Here is a 17,193-nt window from a genome sequence, read left to right as displayed (position 1 = left end):
GTCATCCTGATGCTGCGGAATAACCTTCAGACTCTAGAGTCGCTTTCCATCTCCCATCAGAGGCCAAAACCTCTTTCCCCCTAATTGCTATCCAAATATTCCGCCGGCCTCTTGTTTAATGCCTCTGCTCTCCCTAGTGGCTGAATTTTTGGTGATCTCATTTTGGTGAAGCTTATTTTTAGTGTTAATCGGAAAGGGCTCTGGATAAAAGTGTCAGCTGACGCCAAAAATATGTTCTGAAATGATAAATGATTCAGTGAGCGGTTCAGAGTGAGCTTACAGTCTTTCTTACAGTAGGTCGTTAATAAGATCTGAGAGTGTCGGGTTCAAACAGATCACAGTGTCATTATGGGGTAATTTCGTGCAGGATTCATTTTCTCCACTGCAGCTTCAACTGAACTGTTGCTCTGGCAGATCACTATGCTGGTTTAACCTCGGATATCTCACTCACTTGCTCCTTTTATACAGCAAGAAGCCATGAAGCAAAAGCTGGTGAGATTATCACCCACTGTAGTCGATTTTTCATCTTAAAGCAGCAGTTTGACATTTTGGGAGATGGATTTGTTCACATTCTTGCAGAGACACCACTCTCACATCTGTAAACATCAAGCTGGAGTTAGCAGCCAATTAGCTTAGCTTAGCATAAAGACTGGAAACAGAGGGAAACAGCTAGCCTGGCTCTGCCAAAAAGGGTAACAAAATCCTAACTCTCTGCAAGAATGTGATTTCCTATTTCCTAAAATTATCAAACAATTTTAACTATTTACAATAACTAAAACCAAATCAATACTTTAAATTAGCTTTAAGTTGGATAAAATTCAGTATAATATATTGGTTTAAGATGCAATTCTTAGAAAAGTGGGATCTTCCTTCTTTCAAATGGTGCTGCAGTTTCCACCACAGAGAAAGAGAGGAAAAGAGACTTTTCATGTCCTTTAATGACACATCTGACCAAAAATAACTAAAAACACCTTCAAACCCAGCAGCTCACTGAGCGGACAAGCCTCAGGCAATATGGCACTGTCAGCACAGCGGGACATACATACAGTAATGAGGTTAGCTCCCAAATGGCACCCCACCATTCTTCAAACAGCGCTGAGTTAAGGCTCCATTCAAGCCATCACCTACATAATGTAGTGCACCTTTCACGCCGAGGCCTGTTTTTCTTCATAATGTATAAACTCTGAACTCTGCTATACCAAGAGATCCTCTTATCGCTGAAAAATTAATCAAATCCAACAGGAAATGTGGAGGAACTAAGAAGCTGGGGAGGCTCACAGCTGCATCTGTGTTGAAAAAAATAAAGGAAACAGGTGCTCCCCCGGATCACTTCTGCTAAATAAAGCTACCAAAAATATAAATCTGATCTCTTCTAGAGGCTTTTGCATGAATTAAACAAGAGCCTCCTTGCTGCCTTGAGTGCATTTAATTCTACATATTTACAACTTTCATCCTGTTAAACTGTTTTTTACATTCACTCTTTTCTCAGCTCCAAAAAGTCAAATTTTTTTGGCACTGATTTGTTTCCCTGTAATATCCCACGTCATTACATGGACGTTACACACAGACATTGTTCAGGGGGACACAAGGGGCACAAGACCATTCAAATAAACAACTACGAGACACGGCCATCATCACCCTGCTTCATCTGGTGAATTCACGCCAACGTTTTGTTCTCTTTGCTGCCATCAGAGGGTGCAAGAAGTGACGTGAAGCTCACTGAGCAGGCAGAACTATGCATATTCTCATTTTCTTTTAGCATTTTTGTAAATAAGAACAACAGGGGGCAGCAGCTGCTAATGCTGATGATCATAATAACTCAGTAAAGGTTTAACATTATTCATTTGTCACTAGTTGGCTGATTATTTTCCTCATAATGGATACAACGGAAGCTTTTCCAGCTCAGAATCAATGGAGACTGGAGATGTTTCAGTACATTTGTGGTGAGAGAAGCCAATCAAGATATAATCCAGTTAATGTGTCTACTGTCTAAAATAAAGATGTATTTTTGAAATTGCAATAACAACATTTTGAGAATATCTTGTATTCAGTATGACTGAACTGATGGACGACTGTAATTCCTTTTAAGGCACAGTAAAAAAACATTTTCCAACTTCTAATTCTGTCCTGCAGGGTTGACTTCACATTTTTCTTCCTGTAAAATTTACATATTTTTGAACTTGAGGCCGAATACATAAATCTATTCAATCAAATGTGATTTGGGGTTGACTAGCTAGCAATGTGCATCATATGAAATCACACTGACTGCAGCAGAGCAGCACTGTGGGTCAGAGGATCTCAGTCAGCATTTCCAATTATTTAGATCCCTCTTATAGTTTTTTTTTTTATTATTATATTATACAGATATGTCACATTAAAGAAGCTGGCTTCTGTTTCACTGTGAAAGAACTGTGAATTAACCCTCAATCCTATTTTCATTAGAGGAGATTATAATAAAGAAACAGCTGAAACTACACTGACATCATCTCTCTCTCTTTGAGAAATCATGAACTGGAACATATGTGACCGACGGTTCCCCGCAGCGAACCGCCACTTGACTTTACACTGTACAAATGTCACCCGATCTGTTCGCACTACACATGCAGACAATAATTTCATTGTGAGAGACTCGGAGGGCTTCTGTTGGCCCCCGCTGAGCTCCGGTTCATCACCTCCAGGGAAAAGTTCATCACAGCAGAGCCGAGACATTTGAAGGTCACTGGAGCACCAGGCTGGAGAAGGAGAGCGCGGAGACATCTGCTACGTTTTTACTGTTTAACATCATTTCCTCCACTACTAAATCTCTCTTTTCTTTGTGGTCTCTTTACTTCACTTTCTTAATCGGGTGAGCCAAATCAAAACATAAATCAGTCTCTCGGAGTATAAACATGAACCTTTAAGGGCTTCTTTACAGATGTCTTCTCAGGTCCATCAGTCTGCGCTGCTTCTCCTGGCCAGGATCTCATGCGTGTAAATGGCTGCAGGTGTGTGTACATGTATGCGTGTTTACATGTGTGTGCGTGTTTTGCCTTGTTTTTTTTTTTTTTTATTGCGTGTGCACATTCAATACCCGGTGGCATTGGCAGATGTGTGTATGTTGGGTGTGGAGAAGCGAGTTCCTGTTCCTGAAACGGTGAAGCTGTAAACTGCGTACGCCACAGAGGAGCCGACCATCAAGCCTGTCATATAGGAGACTGTCATGGTGTTCCCTGGAGAGAGAGAGAGAGAGAGAGAGCAGAGGATGACTGTGGAGCTGATGCACAGAGAATAGAGAATCGGCTTATCCAGAGTGAATGCTTTTCAACAAAATCAGGTGTAATATTTACCACGTTTAGCATGCTAACATTTGCAAATTAGCACTGAATACAAATAAAGTTTTTTGCAGTTTGTTTTAGTAGGTAGAGGTAAGTTCGATTCAACATTTTGGGGAAAATGCTCATTTGTTTTGTTGTTGTGAATTAGAACAATGATACCCTTCTCAAGTATAGTAAATATCAAGCTACTGTAAGCAGCCTGTTAGCTTAGCATAACATAAAGGCTGGAAACAAGAGGAAAATGCTAGCCTGGACTGGCCCAAGGGCAACTATGTACCTACCAAGGTAACTATGTAATCGGCACAAAAACTGAATGCTAGAAACTTTACGTTGTGGATTTATGGGCGAGGTTTTGTCTAAAATATTTCTTGGCCAGAAGCTGTGACTTCCCCCAGGAAGAGACACAATAGCAAAATCACAACTTCTTGTTCTTACATGGATTAAAACAATGATATTCATCATGTTGATTAGCGAGCACTGAAGGTGCTGGTAGGCTTCTCCTGCACTTATTTTTTTTAGAAGCAATTTTTGTTATAGTTGTTGAATCACAGCCTGCCAGCAATCAATTAATGAAATGATTTGCAGAAGAAAGTAAAAAATCTAGTATCTGTGGCTGTCACAGGCCAGTGCCCGTGTGCTCATTGTGCATGACCAAGGTTTTCCACAATGCTAAAGCTAACAAGCTAGTCTAGGCAGTGAAAGTGCAACCAAAATTTGAGCTGCGGCTCAGTGACATACTGTTAGCCAACAAGAATGAGTCAAACATCCACGTAGCCAACTGTTAGCAGAGAGCACACCTTCTGAGCCAAATGAGTAGTAACTATGAGCTAAAGGTAATGTTACTTTCATGACAGGTATTCATTGCACTTGTGTTTATATGATAGTGGCATTTAGCAGAGTTGTTTATTTGTTAGACTGAAAAAAGCTGAGAGAAGTTGGAGTCGTCCTCCAGCAGTAGTCAGGCAGTGCGCGTTCATGTGGTGTGAATTCTGCAGACCCTACCTTTAAAACCACACATTTTGTATCTAACTTGCTACTTCCTCTGTGTATTAAATCTATCGCATGCCAGCACCAGTAGGGGTGGAGTGATTGGCAAAATAAAATGAATACAAAATGAACAGGATTGTAAATTGTGATTATTTTCAATATCGATTAATCCCTTGATTCTTTTTTAGATGAACAGATCAATGTTTGTATGTGAAAGAAACAGAAAGCAATTTCCAGTAGCCCTGAATGATGCACAGCGGAGGGAAACAGCAAATCCTCACATTTAAGAAGCTGGAACCAGTGACTTGAATGATTACTTTATAAATTTCCTGCCCATCATCTAATCCATATAGAGTTTGACGTGTTATTTTCACATTAGACTGAAAGACAACAAAAAAAAACATCAACATCACTTAAATGTATCTTTAAGCTACTACACCAACCTTTACAATCTCTCCCTGCACACAATTATCCACCTATGGAGGAGAATTACTCTCACCTGCCAGCTCCCTCTGTTCAGGCGGCACTTTTCCAGCAGCCTGGATCATCGGCACAGATCCGAAGTAACCGTTGGTGACTCCCATGAGGAGGGAGAAAAGACAGGGCCAGGCTGGATGGGACAGGGTGGGCTCGCTAGCCGGGTACACGCACATGACAAACAGAGGGATGAAGACCACCCTCAGGCAGGAGAAGAAGAGCAGGCGGCCTCCAGTCCAGTCGTACGGCAGCGCTGCCAAGATCTGAGAAAAGAGCAGGAGGGTTTTTCAGTGATGCTGGGGGTTAGTTATCTTCTGCTTTGTAGCCAAGTCTTAAAATTAAAGTTTTAAGTGTAAAAAATTACTCTTTCTGTACATTAGACCCTGTTCTGCATTAATTCTCTGAGCCTCTGTGCTCTACCAGCTGCTTGAAGCACTTGCCAAAGAGTACAACAGTAAGTCAGGATTTCTTCCACTCTATTTCTTGCTCTTTCCTATCATGACTCTTTTTCGCTTTTACCTCTGAGCTACCTTCATTTTCCTTTCCCATTTTCTTTTTAATTTCCCTCCTTATCTTTTTACCCCCCATTTGAACAAAATGCTAAATTTGCCATGAGGACAAAGTCAAAGCATACAATCCGAAAAACTTTCAGTCAACTACATTTTCCCCTTTAAAGTCAGAATTCTGACTCGAAGACACCAGATAAGGCTTAATTTCAGAATATTCAGATAAAGCCTTTGAGCTAAGTGCAATTATCCCAAAATAAACCAGACTTTTTTTTCTACCCATACTCTCAGGTTTAATAAATGGAGCGAATCCTTCCCACATTTTCACAAGGTCAACTCCAGTGTTTAATTGTGTCTCTTTCCTGCCTCTGAAAACTTATGTACAAATCTCAGAACCTCAGGGGGTGTGAAGTGAGGGGCTTCTTCCAATATTTTGCCAACAGCTATGTGAAGCTGAGCAGAAAAAATTATGAATGTTGACATCCCAGTCGATATTTTATACTTGAAGACAAGGAGTGTATGTTTGATTGGCCCCACGGTGCCCCGATGTCAGAAAAAAAACTAAAGTGCTCTCTTGGATGCCCTTATGCTAGATAAAACCCGACTAAAGCCAAATAGGCTGCCCTACATGTCAGAAAACTTTCAGAACTCTTTATTTTTGTTGTTGCTTATCTCCCCACTTTTTGGAAATGTTTTTATATTAATATAATTTATCAAAAAGTAGAATTGTTTAAAACAAGCTGTAAACACAACAGTGACATTTTAACATATTGCTATTTATAGCTGCTTTAATTTTTCTCATGAAAAATAAATGAAGTTGATAATGAAACTGAGCTGTGTTGTTCTGCAGCTGCGACCCTCCAACACAGGACTGGAAAACCCACAAGTGGATTTTCTACAGTTGCTGACTGTCTAATAACAATTTAGCCTCTCATCTGTCTTCCTTTTACAGTTGACTTATTAGTCAGTAGCCCAAGAAACACAGATGTGTGTTACATAAGAATGCATCAGAGTCAGTGGTGTGTGTTTACCATGCGTGTGCAGGGATATTGTAGGTTATTATTATCATAAAGGCAACATTTGTCCACAAAATAAAATGCTTTGAATGATGAAAACACCAGATTTTTTGAAATACCAAGTTAAGGTTAGTTCATGTTCAGCTCAGTTATATTTCCTAAAAAGGCAGTCATGACATGAATCAACATACAGTGATAAAAGCACGTATTATAATATTTACATGTATACTGTTTTTTTCTCTTTCACATCTTCACATCTTTAATTCTCCTGTGCAATTTTAAAAAACGCTCACCTTGCCCACAAAGTCCGACATGTTGAAGGTGGCCATGATGAGGATGGGGAACCATTCCCCTAAGGTGGTGTTTCGTATCTCTGACTCCAGGCCGGGGAACAGGCACAGAGTGATGCTGTAGGTCACTGCTATAGACAGCATGTAGGCCCAGATCACACGGGACACGACGTAACGATGCAAGATCATGTCTGGTTAGAGAGGACACACACACAAACAGGGGGGTGTTTATAAACCTAAAACTCTCACTTTTGAGCAGATTAATTCACTGAGAACACTGTACTCTTCTCAATAAACACCAGGGGATGCATTTAAATTTCAAATCCATCTGTTAGAGTCAGAGGGTAATTGAGCAGTAAGAGCACAGGATTAAAACAAGAGAGTACCGCGGACACCAGGCCAGCTCTTCCTTATCTTGGCTTTTGGGGCATCAAACCGCACATAAGTCCCGCCAACAACGTCCTCGACGCCTTCCTCTAAAGAGGGCGGCCCTGCCCCACCATTTCCCTGTAGAGAGGCGCACAGAGAAACTTCTCAGACAGACGGTCAACTGAAAACAACATAACAATCAGCTGATCAACTATCAAACCACACAATGCCGTCATTTTGTTTTTCAATTCCTGAAAACCATTTCAAGGCTTTTTGAAGGACATTAACAGTTCATTAAGAAAACACTAGAGGTAGCCATCACGCAGTAAATAAACATGTTCTCTTGCCGTAGTTTGACTTTGACTTTATCTTTTCTGTGTTTTTCACTAATAATGGTGTCCTGGCAGCATGACATCAGCTTTTTATGGCAGCGGCTATTAAAGAGCATCACTGTGAGTGTCTGTAGGTTGACGTAATGATGCTGGAGAGACTGCAGATTGGACTGCAACCAAGCCCAGACACACACACACACACACATATATATATATATAACCCTACAAACACATTTTCTCTTTATCCAGACATACAGGCGCATATTTCTACTCTTTCTCAACAGACACTTTTTAATATACACATCACAGAAGAACACAGGTCTGCACAAGCAATTATGCACACACACGCGCACACACATACACATACACACACAGATCCATTAGTTGATTAGAGGGACTTGCGGGCCAGAAGGCACTACTCTTCTTGATTATCTCATAATCAATGCCTTGGTTTCCCCAGCAACGGGAGCAAAGAGCTGCTTGAATCAGGCCCCAGACTCAGAAAATGACACACACACACACACACACTACTCTAAAACGCAGAGGGACATCCCCCACACATGTCTAATGTGAAAGGCATACAAACACATGAAAAGATGACAGCCTGAGGTGCTGTGTCTTCCTTTGTTGGTGTGATGAGGAGCTTCATGTCTTCAGTGCTGCTTCAAGCCTGACTACAAAGTGGATTCACCTCCTCCTCCATCATGTTTCAGTCATTTCTTTCTCTCACTGTCATGACTGGTCTCCTGCTCTCCTGCCCTGTTGCTTTCTGTCATTTTTTCAGATGATCCATTGTTCTTCCTCACCTTTTCTGGCTGCCTCTCTGCGCCGTCTCCCCCCCGTCTGTCTCACATCTTTGCCTCAGCAATGTTCTCCCAACCTTTCTTCCTGTCAGCATCGTGACTCTCTGTTCCTCTCTGTTCACAGGAGGCCTCAACCTCTCCCTTTATGTCTAAAACTCCATCTATTTCCAGCATCAACCCTACTGCTCTCACTCTCTGCATACTTCAACCCTAATAACCCAAAAATCCCAAATTCTCTCTCTCTCTCTCAATCTTCATCTTTCTGAGTGGTAGCTAGAAGGCAGCCTGTAGCTGAAATCTTTGTGTGCGTGCTCACACTGAAACAGGGCCAGAGAAATCAATAAGAAAATGGAACTGCATGACACCACAGTTTAGAGGCCTGACATTTCCTCAGAAACAGTTTGTTGTTGCAACATTTATGAAGGGTTTAATGAATGAAACATGTACAAGAAACTTTAATTAGAAAATGTGCTGCTCCGTGTGGAGTGGAACAGTTCATCTCTCGATCCAACTTGAGAAAAACAACTTGACAATTTTGAAGCGACTAAATCATAATTGCAAAATATGTAAGTTGAAGTAAAACATAAAGTTAATCACTGCAACCATGTAAAGGATAAGCAGGTATAGCAAAGGGATGACAAGCTGTTGGTGCCATAGCAAGACTCTAGCTGTGTTTTGAATCGCCTCCATGTTCACTCGTTCACTACTACCTATGTAATGGACACTCATTAGTTTACTCTATAGTGAGCAGTAGCATTGTGGGATTATTAGTAGAAGTCTAGGTACATGTCATGGACACTGCTATTTGAGGGCACTATGCAGATAATACCATTCAGATCAGAACTTGAGAATGAAAGAAAACGGAGGACGTTAAACATTGTGCACTCTATAATTAATAGAGAGAGACAGAAATGTTAAATGACCACCAAGTCATTACAATTAATCTTGAGGGGGACATGAAAGAATGCAAACCATAAATGTGAACTTCACGGTGGTGCATTCATCAGGAATCAGGAATGTCTGCGTTTGATTTCGTGGCATTCCGTCCAATAGCCTTTGAGGTATTTCAGTCTGGACCAAAGTAGTGGATCGATCGACTGTCTGACAGACCAAGGTTGCCTTCCACAGAGCCACGCTGCTTAAATCAAATATTTAGCATGGTAACGCAGACACACAGTATGTTCAAGAAACTATCCACAAACTTACAAATCTTACTTCCTCTGCGGTGACGTCATGGTGAACCCGGTATCCAGTCCCGCTGTCACGCGGGTCGTGACATTTGGCCGGACCTTTGCCCTGGCTGTGGCTGGTGTAGTAGCGGACGAATCGGGAGCGGCGTACCAGCAGGTGAAGCAGGAAGCAGAGCATCTCCATGCTGATGGAGACGAGGAAGAAGATGAGCGTGTTCCTCCTCTCGTCTGAGATCAGCAGCTTGGTGAAGATGCGAGACAGGGAGATGATCACCCCTGCTGTACCTGGGAGGGACGGAGGGGAAGTAAAGATAAAGGGATGGGTGAGAGGAGAGGAGAGGAAGACAGAGAAAGTGAGGAGGAGGAGGGTATGATAACAGGGCTAGGGATATGTGTGTGTATTTTTTTTGTCTGTGTGAGTGTGCTTACTCTCTCCAGTCATCACCCCCTGTGTGTACCTCTTGGGCAGCATCCCCATGTAACCATAGAAACTGGACTGCTGCACTGGGGACGGATGAGGAAGTGGTAATCAGAGGCCAACAGTCAACAGTGTAAAAACACTATTCATTGAAAGGAACAACTTCCTGAACCTCCTCATACCTTTCAAGAGAAGCCGCCCTGACCCCTGGACCTCCGCTAATTAAACTATTACCGCTGCTGACTGACAGGCTCTGTGTTCTCACACCAGTAACAACAAGGAAACTGCCTCAGAGTATGCAAGTCATTAGCTGCAGCTGAGGACTAAAGCATCTGCTGTGTTTGTGTTTGTCCTGATATAATTACTTTCTCATTTGACAGCTCTGATAGTTAGCACATTTAGTTAAACCACCATGAAGAATTTGCATCGCCATTGATTACAATGTAGTGCAAATCAGTCTAATAGCCCAACAATAATTCTGACCTTTCAGAAAGCTTGTGATTTCTAATTGATTTTAACTGTGTTTGAATTATATCATTTGGTGGCATGATGTTTCAATCATGCAATGCTTTATCTTTTTAACCACTTAAGGGCAATGAGACAAGCTGCAAACATGACAATGGCATATTATCAACTTAGCAAACGTGTAGGCAAACAGAGCCTCTCATATGGAGTCTTGTTTCTGGCCACCTGGAGAATCTAATTCCAATATTCACTCTCCTGTTAGCTCAGTTTTTGGTCTCCACCAACTCCTGAGGGATACATCTAGCTCTTTAGCTGCTAAATGTGCCACAATGTTCACCAGCTAGATAATAATGTTGTATGCTGGGAGGATAGAGTGAAGTGTGTTCAGTGGTCTGAAACGAGGCTAATGACAGCAGTGAGACTGAACCAAAACAGAAAGACTGCAGCCAAGAAAACCTGAATAGCGAGATGTAAGTTGCAAAAATATCCTTTAAAGAACTGCAGAGTTAGACTCTTTTAACATTACTCATATTCATCTGACCAACTGATGGTTGAAAATATGGATTACCAAGGTGTTAAGGAAAGTACATACTGTATCTACAGTACAGCTGCAGTATATAAAAAATTCTCCTCTCTTCTTAGAAATAAACAACGAAGGAAGCATAGATAGATAGATAGATAGATTATAATTAGTAGTACCTGTACATCCGAAGGCTACCACTCCCACTGACACCAGGTTGATGATGTAGGCCTGGCTGGTGGTGAATTTTGCCAGCCACACATCAAACACACTGACAAAGATCAGCGGCCCGAGAGCTAAGATGTAACCTGCAGACAGACACACAGACAGGCAGACTCATTGCACGGCTGAACCCATGTTAGACAAGCCTGACATGCGAGCTTTATCGCATTCATCTGATGTCCGATTCTGAGTTTATTAGCTCCAGAGACGAGCTCTCGAGCAGACAACACTTCAAAAAACATTTCCTCAAGGATTCGAGTGGAGCTATTTTAAGCCGCAGAGGGAACGGTGGTGAAACCTCGCTCTTACATGCATCGTATATGTGTAGAAATATCAAACTTCTCCTCAGGGGACATACATTTTTAAAGAACATTCTTTCATTTTGCTGAAAAATATTTTTTTTCTATTGGGTAGGCTGAACAACTTTAATATTTCTCATGCTAGTCTAAAGTATCACAGAGTCTTATGGAGAATTATTTACACGGCAAAACGATGTATTGGCATTAAACCAGCTTTTTAATGAATAATTTTAGGGCACATTACAGATCTCCACTATTCTTCTTTGACAGATCTGATCTGCCTAAATACACACACTTGTATCTGGTTTACTTGAATAGCACAGTGAGTTGGCTTCAAGCTGAAAACATTGAAGATGACGCAAGATTTTAAAAAAGTGAGGGTAAAAACAGAAATACTCGTACTCTGAAAAGACAGCCTCTTGTGAGTTCACAGTCTTTCGCAAAGTTTGTTTGAAACATTTTATGATTAAAAACCACAGGAGAATTATGGCGTGAGTGTATTTTTTCTCTTTACACTGCCTTCCCATTTTTGCCCTTCATATTCTGCTACGATAAGCCTTGAAGTTCCCAGAGTGCCATTAATAAATGAGTAACAGCAGAAGTTCCCAAAATTAGTGAGTCTATGAACGGGTTCCTGCCTCACTTACCCACAGTGATTCTGGTGTGCATGCTCAGTCTCTCCACCAGCACGTTGTTGAGGATGACAGCCAACAGAGCCACCACGATGTATGTCAGACTCATGTCAAATACTATGGATGTCCCTGAAACACACACAAACACACACAGAAGCAGTGACTCCTGGGAGCTGTGTACAGAATTCTCTATAGGCGCGGTTCTGTAAGCACATGGATGTGTTTACTCATGCATTTTTGTACCTTCAAACTTGTGGTGCAGGTAGTCCACATCAGTGATGAAACTGTTGTAGGGTAGCAGGAAACCCACTCCAGCCAAAAGCATTGCAAAGTAGATGCCATGGTAACGGTCGTCAGGGATCGGCTCCTCAAAGTCTGAGCGGGAAGCAGGGAGCCAAGGGTTAGAGAATTAAAAGAGTATGAAATCACACTCCAACAGTGAGGCTTAAAAAAGTAAATTCAAAACATCTGAATTAGAGCTGAAACCAAAGCACTCGATCCTCATTAAAGCTAATCAGGATGAATGAAGCTGTAGCAGCGGCAATAATGCACTAATAGTGCTGCACTGATGGAGCAGCTCGTGCAGCAGAAGACTTCATCCTGGTGTGTTGGTGAAAGACTGATCAGACGAACTGCTGATCGATACAAACCGTCCGAGTAGTTTCAGCTAAAAACTGTAGTTTTGTGTTTTGCAGCTGATTTAGTTTCCTGGTTAAAGTGGGATGTGCAGGTTCTTTATATAACTGTTCATAATCCTTTCCTAATCCTGTGAGCCCACTATTAACAGCTCCAAACCATTTTTCAGCATTTATATTTTACAGCCGACTAAACGGATAAAAACATGAATTTGAGACTATTTATATCACTTTTTAATGTTTTATGTAATTTGTTATCATGGTAACGGGGACTGAGAAAATATTTTCTTATTCAGCTGCTAAAAGGGGATGACCTGCACTTCGATAGTCCATATTGTTTTCTTATGAATGAATGCCTATTTTCAGTGGCAATGCATACACAATGTAAAGCTCCTGGAAGTTTTTCCATTTCTGCTGTCCGCTTGGTTTTGTTGTTTCTGGTGTGAAAAACCCTCGGCACACAGGAAGTGAAGCGGATCAGGCTTACAGAAGCAGGTTTGCTCAGAATAAAGCAAACTGTGTAGTTTGCATGAGCAGTGAACATCACTGTGGCTACACAGACGGAAGGAAAGATCACCGCCTACAGGAACCCAAACCTAATTAACAGAAAATCCAATGAAGACGACAGAGCAGCACCGCCCACTCTGTGTGACTGACATGTTTAGGGGCTGTATGGTAATTATTTGGGTGGCGAGGGGGGTGGAGTTCATGTTTCACCAAAAAGCAAAACCCTCTCCAGAGTTATTCATGTTTTCACTGAACCCTCCTCTTCGACTTAGAAACAGCTGCAACACTCCCCACTACACATTAAAATAACAGTGTTAGACTAGTACAACTGGTTTAATAGCACCCAAGTACCCAAATTAAACTCAAATATATTAATGGAATGTGAAAGTTATCTTTCTGATGTAACTACTATTGTGACTTTTAACTATAATTCAAAGGAAGGATGAATCAAAATGTAAATTTAGGATGAGAAAAGAGGAATGTCCTTTGGTAGAACCACAGATATGTAATGCCACAGTAATGTAGGTTTAATTAGAATTAATTCTAATAGAATTCAGTCTGCCTTTGCACATTTGTGTCCTTTCTTGAAGGTAAAAAGCAGACTCAGTCTGTGCACACTCCTTCTAATTTATTAGCTGTGCACTGCCAATAAATGTGGAAACTGACAAGAGAGAGACAGATGCAAAGGATGAAGAAATTTATTAGAAGACAAAGGGTTTCTGGTAATCACAGTGCACCCTCACGGTGCACCCTTGGTCACTTGTGATCTGATTGACGTGCCCTTTGTGCAACCTGAGTAATCATGCTACACAGCAATTTTCTGTTAACTGGCCGGCCTGCTGCTTTTTTACATCCACCTCCCTCTTCATCTCTCTGTGTGTCACTGTTTTCATTCTCTCCGCCTCCACCATCGTCTGCAAACACATGCACACATTGCAAAAACATGTCTTTCATTCCAACCAGCCTGACAAAATTTAAACAATAAAAAAATTTGCCAATGTGCTGACGTGTTCTTTGTTGTTTTTCTTCCAAGAAACTTTTAGTGGAAGGAAATATAAACTATAATGATACTGCAGCTATTGTGCATCACTAGGATATATGTGTATATATATATATATATACTATAAAACATCGATGTACCTGTAGAAACAGTGGGATGGGTGTTTCCCATGTCAGCGGCTGACTAACAAGCATTAGTCTCTCTTTTAATTAAGCGTGGGTGTTGCTCAGAGACGCCCCGTCAACCTCAAGATGTTTTGCCTCCTTTTTCAACCAGCACACATAGTTTTGTTAACGTTGTCGTGTTGCATGTTCATCAGCTGTCTGCCCCCCCCGCCCCGCCACAAGCTTGGCTGACGAGCCTCCACCTGGAAAATGGAAGCTAGTTGGCTTAGCATGCTAATGTGAGCACTGATTCCCACTAGAATAGACGCTGCTTTTTGTTCATGCAATTTCAAGAGCTGCTGAATGTTTGGCAGCTCCTGCACTGCACAAAACAAACATCAAGGATATATTGTATATACTAATTTCTTAACCATAACGATAGAATGTATAGTATTTGATAGTAGAAATGAAATAAGGGTGGATAAGATTTCTCGAATAAGTCTATAGCATAAAGAAGCTATCAAACCATCTGTTGTCCCTGATACATCTACCTCTTCCCTTCCGTCCTCTCTTCCTGTCTTGGAAAAACTAAGTGATGTTCTATAAACATGCTTGAAATGTTGGTGAGCAATCAGACTGTACTGTGGCACCATCATTGCCCTCCAAAAGGCTGCTATTTGCATGTAACAGGGTATTTTGCTTATGAAAGATCATGCTGGTAATGTTGAATTTCACTCCACCATTTCCCCATAATTCCCTGGAATTATTGCTGTTGTTGCTGCATCTGTCTCCTGTCTTCCTTCTTTCTTTGTTCTTTGTCTATTTTTAAAACCAACACACACACACACACACACACACACACACACAGAAACTCACCGGGCTCGGACAGAGCTAGCACTCCTCGCTCCGGGGCGTCTTTAGTGATCTCCTCCTCCTCCAGCTGGTAAGAGTCGAAGCTGTAGCTCTGCACCACACCACTCTCTCTTCCCTCTCTCCAGACCTCCCTCCCTCCATCCCTCCATCCAGCTCTTCCTCCATCCCTCCACACATCCCTCTCCTCGGGCGTCTGGGCCGGAGTGGGCCTGCGGCGTTCCGCTCCCACCGAGCCCATCTCAGTGCTTCAAGTATACCCACACACAAACACACACACACACAAAACACTCCTCTGGACACTAGAAGCTACACAGTCTTAGGAGTGTGCATGCTAAACACACAATCACCACGACACGCTCTGGAGGCGAGGCAGGAGACCTTCAGATGATGGAGGATCTGCAGGAAGAAACACAAGCAGAGAGAGAATTAAAATGTAAAAGGAGAGACTAAGAAAGAAAGAAAAAACAATCTGTCAGTGGTTTACTGACAGTGACAAGAGTCAAGGTTAGACACCCCTAAGAAAGGCAGTGTGCTGTGTGTGTGTTTGCGTGTGAGAGGCATATTAAATGAGACAAACAGAGTGACAAAGGATGCTTGACTTCGTGACAGACAAGGTGAGCAAAAATGCAGCTCTGCATTCAATGAACAGGAACAGCAAAATATATGATGTGACGTAGAAGAGAAGGCAGAAGAAAATCAATCAGCCACACTTTATATGATCAGCTGAGCAATTGCTGTTCCAAGCTACATACATGTGAGGATTTGCTGTCTTGCAGTTAATATTTGGAGGATTTTTGAAAAACTGAAAAATCATGCAACCAGAAGACATCATTTTTTGCTTGGTGATCATTTTGGGCCTTTTTCACTACATTTTATGGACTAAATAATTCATTGATCAGTTCAAGGGAAAAAAATAATCAATAGATCAGCCAATAATGAAAATAACTGAGTCCCAGCTCTACAGTAGAATGTATATAAAAGTTTAGTTCAACACTGAACAATAAAGCCGTTTTTAAACAATCTGATTAATTATTTATTTAATTCTGGGAAATGCAGCATAAAGATAACCACTGAAAACCAGAACACTGGCACGTCTGGCTGCTGTTATTACAGTTATCATCATGCAATATGCTGCAACCGATTACTGTCATTATTAATTAATTAGCCTATTATTTTCTTCATTGTGTGTAAAACATCAGAAAATAGAGCCAGATGCCTCTTGCAGCATCCTAAACCCCAAAGCTGACATACATACATAAGCTTGTTTTGTCTCATCAACAGTCCAAAACCAAACCCATATATTCTAATTAAATGATTCAAATAATTAAATATCTGCAGATTCAACTAAACATTTAGCGCTATCATGCAGCACTTTCACCCATGGCCAAACATGAGTGGAAGTGTAATGAAAAGCAAAGCAGCCCCCCCCCCCCGTGTTTAATCACTTCTCATGCGTCCCCTTTCTTTTACTACAGCAGCAGAAACAATAACCTGCTTTCATTAACTCCAGTCAACAGGGAACTGTTGAGGAAAACGTTATTGTTCCAAGCTAGATCAATAGAAATGGATATTGACACTGTTCCTTATGCAAACACACACACACACACACACACCAAAAAGCACAAAAGCTCATGTACTGTGTACATCTGTGTGGTCATCACACATCGACCCCGTGGCCTACGGCCCACAAAGTGAGGAGACTCGGTCAGGAACAAGGCTGCTTTGTTTTTGAGGCTGAGATCCTATTTTGAAACCACAGCTGTCTGCAAAGTGGCAGGATCAGATGATGTAAGAAGGTTATCATCTCTGTAATTTGGGCTCATCCTGTCCTCTGGCAGGCTGCAGAGAAACAGGTGATTAAACAGAGGCTCCCTCTCCTGGACAGAAAACGGAGACAGGACTGCCTTGTTAAAGTAAATGTTGTGTGTTTATTCTAAATCTGATCATGACGCCAGTTCCCTGTTTTACACACACACACACACACACACACACGCGCGCGCGCGCGCACATAGTTTCCATTTCCAGACTTGAGATGGCGCTCTCAACCTTCCTCCTTTACATTAAAAGGCTCCAGCCAGCGATCATAATTGAATTGCAGTCTAACATCACGCTGCAGTTTCGACTGTTTACTTATGTAATAATCTCATGAAAACCAAGAGTGAGAAAAATCATGATATCACTTGATTTTACACCTCTAACCAGACAATCCACCTGGGAGAAAAATCTTCAGGTTA

At 41.6% G+C, this 17,193-nt stretch overlaps 1 protein-coding gene across 1 annotated transcript; it reads right to left on the bottom strand.

Moving 5' to 3' along the window:
- Positions 1 to 3,063: 3,063 nt before the first annotated feature.
- slc29a4a (solute carrier family 29 member 4a) lies at positions 3,064 to 15,197 on the bottom strand. Its single transcript, XM_070848565.1, has 10 exons — positions 14,963 to 15,197; positions 12,084 to 12,215; positions 11,856 to 11,969; positions 10,867 to 10,995; positions 9,714 to 9,788; positions 9,301 to 9,569; positions 6,977 to 7,097; positions 6,594 to 6,781; positions 4,801 to 5,041; positions 3,064 to 3,209 (listed from the first exon to the last, which is right to left on the bottom strand). The coding sequence occupies exons 1-10, from the start codon at positions 15,195 to 15,197 to the stop codon at positions 3,064 to 3,066; spliced, it is 1,650 nt and encodes a 549-aa protein (XP_070704666.1).
- Positions 15,198 to 17,193: the final 1,996 nt, after the last annotated feature.

Source organism: Pempheris klunzingeri, chromosome 17 (genome assembly GCF_042242105.1).
Source record: "Pempheris klunzingeri isolate RE-2024b chromosome 17, fPemKlu1.hap1, whole genome shotgun sequence".
In the NCBI taxonomy this organism is placed as follows: domain Eukaryota; kingdom Metazoa; phylum Chordata; class Actinopteri; order Acropomatiformes; family Pempheridae; genus Pempheris; species Pempheris klunzingeri.
The sequence above is the reverse complement of the archived record's forward strand: the minus strand, read 5'-3'. Positions and strand labels throughout refer to the sequence as shown.